The following is a 7,821-nucleotide window of genomic DNA, read 5'->3' on the forward strand; positions in this document are numbered from 1 at the left end:
CTCCTCAGCAGCAGCAGGGGCAGGCCTGGGGGGCTACTGGAAATGCCCAGTCTTGGCCCCACCCCATACCTGCCTATGATAATTGGCCAGTAGTCATTCACGGCTATGAGAGTTGGACTATAAAGAAAGCTGAGCACCGAAGCATTGATGCTTTTGAACTGTGGTGTTGGAGAACACTCTTGAGAGCCCCTTGGACTGCAAGGAGATCCAACCAGTCCATCCTAAAGGAAATCCGTCCTGAATATTCTTTGGAAGGACTGATGCTGAAGCTGAAACTCCAATACTTGGGCCACCTGATGACAAGAGCTGACTCATTTGAAAAGACCCTGATGCTGGGAAAGATTGAAGGTGGGAGGAGAAGAGGACGACAGAGGATGAGATGGTTGGATGGCATCACCAACTCATTGGACATGAGTTTGAGTAAGCTGTGGGATTTGGTGATGGACAGGGAGGCCTGGTGTGCTGCAGTCCGTGGGGTTGCAGAGTCAGACTGAGTGACTGAACTGAACTGAACAGCAAGATCCCCAGGGGGTCTGTGTGCCAATTCGCATTTGCCTCCTCCTGTATTTCGGGATCCCGAAGAAGAGCTGGAAAGGCCGGCTTGATTTCAGGGCCCCCACCCCAGAGATTCGATTCTAGGTCTGCACTGGGGCTTTCATGTTTCCAACATGTTCCTGGGTGATGCCTAAGTGGGCGTCCAGCACCAGCCTGCTTCTCTGCTCCGAGCGCTTGTGTGCACTCATGTCAGCAAACCAGAGAACTGGCCCGGGTGTCTTAGACGGGAGGCAACGTAGAGAGGCTTCCTGAGAGGCATGTAAAATAAATGGTAGGGATAGGGGAAAGAATTCTCCGGAAACTCGGTGTCTTTTGTGATGGCAGATGTGATCGTAAGGCCTGTCTTATGAACCTATAAACAGCGCTTGGGTGGGACTTTGTTTTTAGCAGCCACCTGGGTGGGCAAGAACCGAGCTCTAAGCTCAGGCCTCCTCGGGGCCCAGTTGGCCTCGCTGCGTTTTGTAGCCGTTCATTTCACCCTGCCAATCACCACCCGCCATTTTGCCAAGTTACCATTCTACTGTATGTTGTTTTTTTTTTTTTTAAAGCCTTGCTCATTTTAGAAAGCTGTCTGTCAAAAATGCTTAAAATAAAAACAGTCTTTGCACTTGAAGCAATAAGTACCATTTATCTTGAAAGTCACTTGGGTAAGAATTTCTCGGCGCGATTGGATATATGGACCATGGCTGTGTTTGCAGGAAAGCCGGCACAGGTGTTTCTGGTTCGTGGCTTTTGGTGAGTGGCCATTTTATAGTTTATTTCTCTATTCAGCAAATACGTGCTGAGCGCCTACCAGATGCCAGGTGATAGTCTAGGCACCGGGGACACAGCATGGGCCGGCTGGGCGTAAGCCTCGCCTGCACAGAGCTGGTCATCTCATGGAGTTCACTAGCCACCAGGCAGGCCCTGAAAGTCCAGTGGGAAAGGGGCAGTCCCAGGGCCAGGCAGAGCGGAAGAGAGGGGGCAGGCGGGCCCAAGGCACAGCTGGAGGATGAGCACTTCACAAGCCTGACCATTTCACCTGGGGGGAAACCACGGCTTCTAGAGGTTCTGTGAGCTGAGGAGCCTGCCTCCTTGCTCTTCAGGGTGTGGCCTCTCTGGCCTTGAGTATAGACACACAGGCGGACTAACTTCTGGATTGTTCATAATGCCTCTCGCTGAACCCAGACCTGACCAGCCCTGCTGGTTTCCAGCCAATTAGTTTGCTTAACTGCTGCTGAGGTCTGTCAGCGCACCATGGTGTCCTGGTGGGAATGGTGCCGACTGAAGAAATACGCGCTCAGCCTGGTCCGGCAGGAAATACTCCATTTCTCAGTGGGAGGACGGACGAGTGGACACAGGCAGACCACGCTTACTCATGTTCACAAAGTTGATTGTTTTGTTTGGCGTGTTTGTTTCGTTTTCTCTTTTGACCATGTCATTTGTAATGGCAAGATTCCCTAATGAAGACAATCAAATAAACCATGAGTTTGAACACAGCTATCAAATTAGGAACAATCTATTCATCTGCTGATGGGTGGCAGGCATTAGCAATCTAGGGTGTCATCACATTTCAGAACTACAGGAGATCTTCGGCCAGCGCTTTGCTTTTTAGGAGGGACACTGAGACCCAGAGAGATTCGATGGATCAAGGTCAGCAGACAGAGCTGGGGCGGAAACGCAGCACACGTTCCATCTGGTCCCCAGATGCCCCTGCGTGAACTTAGAGCCGTAATGCCCTTGGCCCTGCTGGCGGAGTCATGAGAACAGCGGGTATGGCTACTGGGCCACAGCTTTCAGGGAGCTGGCCAGACTGCAGGCCACACTGGGAGCGGCAGAGCTCTGGAGAACGGTCGTATCTCTGAGGCCCGGGAAGGATCCTCAGAAACGAACAGAAGGAGACAGAATGGGAACTGAAGGAAGCAGAGAGACAGACCAGTCACACTGGCAGGAAAATCATTCCCGGGTAAAGACTGAAGCTGAACATGGACAGCTGGAAACGAGCCTCTGCGTCCAGGCAGTGTTTCATGCAGTGGCTGCTGCTGCTGCTGCTAAATCGCTTCAGTCGTGTCCGACTGTGCAACCCCATAGACGGTAGCCCACCAGGCTTCCTCGTGTCTGGGATTCCCCAGGCAAGAACACGAGTGGGTTGCCATTTCCTTCTCCAATGCATGAAAGTGAAAAGTGAAAGTGAAGTTGCTCAGTCATGTCTGACCCTTAGCGACCCCATGGACTGCAGCCTATCAGGCTCCTCCGTCCATGGGAGTTTCCAGGCAAGAGTACTAGAGTGGGGTGCCATTGCTTTCTCCATTCATGCAGTGGAAGGGCTGGTAAAGCCCCTGGACCCGCCACTGTTTGACCACTCCACCAGCCTCTGGCCACACCTCTCTGAGGTGCTGCAGCCTACCTGGAGTTGCTGGAAGGTTCCACACTTTACTTGGCCCCAGGCATGAATGTTTATGTCTTTTCTGCTCTCAACACTCCTCCTCTCCCCTTCCCTGCCCCCAACCTTGCTAACTAGCTTTCCACCTTCAGGCTTTATTAGGTATCTTTTCCTCCATGAGCCATCAGATAAAAGGAGCACCTTCTTGTTTTCTCTGCTGGTTCCGAGTAGCTGACCTAGTCCTTATCCTTGGTTCCCAGGTGACCGACCATGCCACCACCGCCCTGCTCCACTACCAGCTGCCCCAGATGCCGGACGTCGTGGTCCGCTCCTTCATGGTAAGTGGCTCTAAAGGTCAAGCCTCATGAAGCCTTGGCCCCTCAAGTGAAAACAGGCAGCTCAGAAGGTAGCTCTCAGGCCTCGCCAGGGAGACGGCCCAGTGTGGAAGTGACACTTCCTTTCAGCTGGGCAGGGATGTAAGGTAAACCACATTCCGCTCCGTTAACTGATTTTCCTATCATTGCCAAACACGTGGTTTCAGAAGTGTCCTTCCGACACAGCTTCCAGGGCTGATTTGGTCAGTAGGTGTTTATCGAGCTCCTGGCCTGTGCCGGGCCCTGAGTTCGGTGCTACAGTGGCATCGTTCTTCCAAGACACACACTCCTTAGACTCTCAGGTCGGAGCCCAGGATGGCGGGGGGACCAGAAACAGCCATGCCCTGTGTGGGCCAGTTCCCGCCAGCTCTCGTTAACGTTGAGGATTTCTCAAGCCGGTTGTTTAACCATTGGTGACTTGACATGGAACCAGAACGCTTACATCGTGGAGATCTGTCCTCCACGTTGGGACTCCCCTCTGCCCCCCATCCCTCCCTGCCCCAAGGCAGTTCATCAGGTTATCACGTGCCCGCCAGTCGGCCTCAGCCTGGCCCACAGCTGGCCCACATCCTGGCAGAGGCGGCCAGCTGTTTTAGCACCACGGCGTCACGCCTCTGTTGGCTCCTCTCTCACTGGGGCTGACACTCCCTGCTTCACTCCTGCTTGGGGGCTGCCCCTTAGAGTAAGGACCTATCAGCAAGTCCCCATCCGTGCTGACAGCCACGTGGAGTTGCGCTCCTGTGATCCACCTCGTTACATTCGTCGCCACAGTTAAGCTTCTAGGAGCCTGTAGTTCATGTCTTAGAAAATACAACCCAGCTCATTGATTGGCTCCCACGCTGGGGAGGCTGAACACGTAGACCCGGGTTTTGTGGAGCCATCACACAGCGGTTCTCTCGTGTGGAGAACACTTTCAGTCAGCAGTCTCGCTTCTTGGTGGATGGAAAGACTTGCTTTTTAACCTAAGGTGTTAAAATGCCTGGTTTCCCTTTAGAAAGGGTAAATAGTTTAACTAAATGACCACTGACCTCCTCACATTTGTTGCCAGAACCTCAGGCCCCGAGCCTTTGGAGGGGGCAGGATGGGTGGGCCACGGTCAGCCATCAGGAGGGCCGCTGTGATGAAGACAGCAGGATTTGTGTCCATCAGCTTGGCCAAGGTCTCCCAAGAGCCATCTCCTCCGACTGACAAAAGTGATCACGGCGGCGTGTGCCCCCCTTGCTGGCCCGTCGCCGCGACTTTGGGCTGGCGCGGCCATGCGTCTCCTTGAGTTGGGGAATTGAGTTACGAGTCTCATCCTTACGTATGACGCCCGAAGGAACTCTGCCCCCTGAACCCGCGAGTGTGCACTTGCCGCTTATCGCGTTACTCGGTGGCACCGGCTTATCCCCGCCCTCCTCCCAGGTGTGTCGGGCCACGTTGTGACAGTGAGTGGTGACCTGTGAAATCAGATTAGAAAAAAGGCATTAGACCTTAGTGGGGAATTCTCCGCTCGCCCTCTATCTGCATGTCTCCGGGGCCACCTCTGGATGGCGAACACAGAGAGGCTCAATGCCGGTGTCAGAAGACCCGGGACTCGGATGGAAGGTAGTTACGCGTGGCCCCTGAGCCAGGAGGCTGGGCCGAGGTTCACATCTGCCCCTTCCGGGAGCCCTGCCTGCCTCCCAGAGTAGGGACTTCTCTTTTAAATCTCCCCTAGTCAGGAGGGGCCCAGGGTGCCGGAACTGAGACTCAGCAGCACTGTGACCTAGTGGATGCTCCAAGGAGCTTTCTGTAAAATCGTGGGGCACCTCCCGGGGTCACAGCCAGCCCAGGTCCTCCATCCTAGAGATCGTTAGGCTGGGCAGGAAGGGCGACATTGGAAGCACCCGGCTCCGCGTCTTTCACTTCTCTCCCTGCTTCTCTCTTTAGACCTGGCTGAGAAGTTACATAAAGCTGTTCCAGGCCCCGTGCCAGCGCTGTGGGAAGTTTCTGCAGGACGGCCTGCCCCCCACTTGGAGGGATTTCCGCACCCTCGAGGCCTTCCACGACACCTGCCGACAGTGACCCCGCCCCAGCCCCGCGCCGGCCCCCAGACCCCCGCGCAGATCCTTCCCAGGCAAGCCCTCAGTCACAGCGATGGCTCAGCTATGTCTTCACGGCCGGAAGAGCAGTCCCGCCACCTGCTCGCTTCCGTCGTGCGCTCAGGCCAGGCTTGGTGAATAGCAGAGTCCCCTCTGTTGGCGGGACCGTCACACCGTTGAGCTGGCGTGTGAGGGCGCAGAGAGCACCTCGGGACCCAGGACGAGGCAGTTAGGCAGCTTGCTTTCCCTTGTGTGTTCACCATGCTGGTCCATCAGCCCTCCTGGATCTGTGTTCTAAGTCATTTTACATTTGGAGTGAGCCCTTGTCATGCCGAGTGTTTTGTTCTGTTCCGTAACTTATTTTTATAAGCAGTAAACCTTTTCTACCCGGGATAAGGCTTTGTGTCCTGTTTCTTAAAGCACCTTTTGTGTTAAGTTCTGTGAACATGTGAGCAGATCTGGGCCTTTTGAAGGGAAAAAAAAAAAAAGTAAAACGTAGTAATGTCTGCATTTGAAATAATTCTTTTTGAGGACACATCTCCCTGCTTCTTGCTTTCGGGAGAGAGGGCAGTGTTGGCAAATATTCCATTTCAAAGACGTTTCAGTGGCTTGAAAACTGGATTGTTCTTTTTGAGGAGAGAAGTACACAGATGTTTCGTTTTACTAAACCAGTAACAAGTGTATAACAAAGGGAAAGGAATCTGCCCGCGTTGCCAGCAGACCGTGTGTGAGAGGGCGGGACAGTGTGCCTGGCCTGTTGGTCCCCTTTTGTCCTGAATCTTAACCACGAGCAGATTCCAGCCCCATCTACAGATTCCAGCCCCATTTAAACGAGGGGCCTCAACCTCGTTTAAAGCCATGACCTGCGTCTATGAAGAAGCGTTGACCTGCTGAAGGTCTTGAAAAGGATGAGTGAATCCCCAGAGCATTTCCCAGCAGGCCCAGCTTAGAGACAGGTCAAGTTCTCTTTGCAGTGAACAGGGCCAGAGAGACGCTGCTTTCTGACGGGTCCCAGAACCTGGGTTCTGGTACCACCCAGACCTTCCCCACCTACCCCAGCCAAGCTGAAGAAAGCCAGAGAATAAAGGGGATTTAGTGACGGGGGAAGCAGTAGGACAGCCCACCCCGAGAGTGGCCCCGTAGTCATGGCGTCCTGGAAGCTTGTTAGAACAAATCCTCAGAACTTCCCTGGTGGTCGAATGGCCCAGAGTCTGCTCTCCCAGTGCAGAGGACCCGGGTTCGATCCCTGATCAGAGAACTAGGTTCCACAAGCCGCAACTAAGTGTTCACAGGCCACAGCTGAGACCCAGTGCAGCCAGATATTTTTAAAAAAACGCACACAAATCCTCAGGCCCCACCCCAGACTGGCTGAATTAGAGACTGGGGGTGGGGCCCAGCACCCTGGCTATTAGCAAGTCCGGATGTGGGCCCCAATCTGAGAACCACCGATTCCAGGAGATGGCAGTGCTCTCGGGGCCCAGTTTGGGTCAGGAGGGTGAGCGGCGGCAGGATGTAGTACAGGAATGTTTGTACACAGCGGGTGATTTTAGATTAAATACCAGGATTTATCACATTTAAGATGCCATCACTCGTAAGATGCACCATTATTTCATGATCCCCCTAAGAAAGAAAAACATGCTGCCAATTAAACCATGATGCGGGCTTTAATGATAATCCTGTGTGACACATGAATCAGTCACACCAGCCTTTCATGGCTCTGAAATTGCTTTCATCTCTTCCAAGGGGGTTGGTGGTTTCTCCTGCCTTGAGTCTCACTGTCTAACATGTGACAGGCGATCCCTTCCCAGGGCTCCTAGGAACACATCTCCAATGACTTGCTGGTATCCTCCTTTCTTTGGTCTTGTAAGACACTTGTTTGTTGCAAGGAAATCCAGAATGGAGGCCACTGGGTGTATAATAACATTTTGTTGCACAGCTGCATGTCTTTTTAAAGACATTTAAATGGCAAATAAAAGACCCCATGCAGGACGTACAGGTGTGCAGAGCCCGTGTGAAGTGACGACAAGATGACCAGCTGTGACTGGTTGGAGCACATGCTGATGACTAGCGCATCTTGCCGGCCAGCTGGCTGATAGCCCACGTCAGGGGCCTCGCATGTGAACCAGCCCTCTGACAGCCGATGGGATTATGGTAACAGCACACCACACTGGGGCTTCCGTGGTGGCTCAGTGGTAGAGAACTCACCTGCCAGTGCGGGAGCTGAGGGTCTGATCGCTGGGTCAGGAAGAGCCCCTGGAGAAAGATATGGCAACCAACTCCAGTATTCTTGCCTGGGAAATCCCACAGACAGAGGAGCCTGGTGAGGCTAAAGTCCGTGGGGTCACAAAGAGTTGGACACAGCTTAATGACTAAACAACAGCAGCAACCCCATGGTATGAGAGAGCTATTTGGATTTTTAAGTGTTGGCAACAAATCTGAGAGCCTTCTGCTGCTGCTGCTGCTAAGT

At 53.4% G+C, this 7,821-nt stretch overlaps 1 protein-coding gene across 2 annotated transcripts in view; it reads left to right on the plus strand.

The window, feature by feature from the left end:
• Nucleotides 1-5,750, plus strand: part of MED27 (mediator complex subunit 27) — a 216,108-nt gene extending 210,358 nt beyond the window's left edge. For both annotated transcript variants that reach the window (XM_004007131.5, XM_027966245.3), the window contains 2 exons: nucleotides 3,178-3,255; nucleotides 5,203-5,750. In XM_004007131.5, coding sequence (XP_004007180.2) covers nucleotides 3,178-3,255; nucleotides 5,203-5,337 — 213 coding nt within the window. In that variant the 3' untranslated portion in view covers nucleotides 5,338-5,750. The remainder of the gene's footprint in view (nucleotides 1-3,177; nucleotides 3,256-5,202) is intronic.
• Nucleotides 5,751-7,821: the final 2,071 nt, after the last annotated feature.

Source organism: Ovis aries, chromosome 3, assembly GCF_016772045.2.
Source record: "Ovis aries strain OAR_USU_Benz2616 breed Rambouillet chromosome 3, ARS-UI_Ramb_v3.0, whole genome shotgun sequence".
Classification (NCBI taxonomy): Eukaryota; Metazoa; Chordata; class Mammalia; order Artiodactyla; family Bovidae; genus Ovis; species Ovis aries.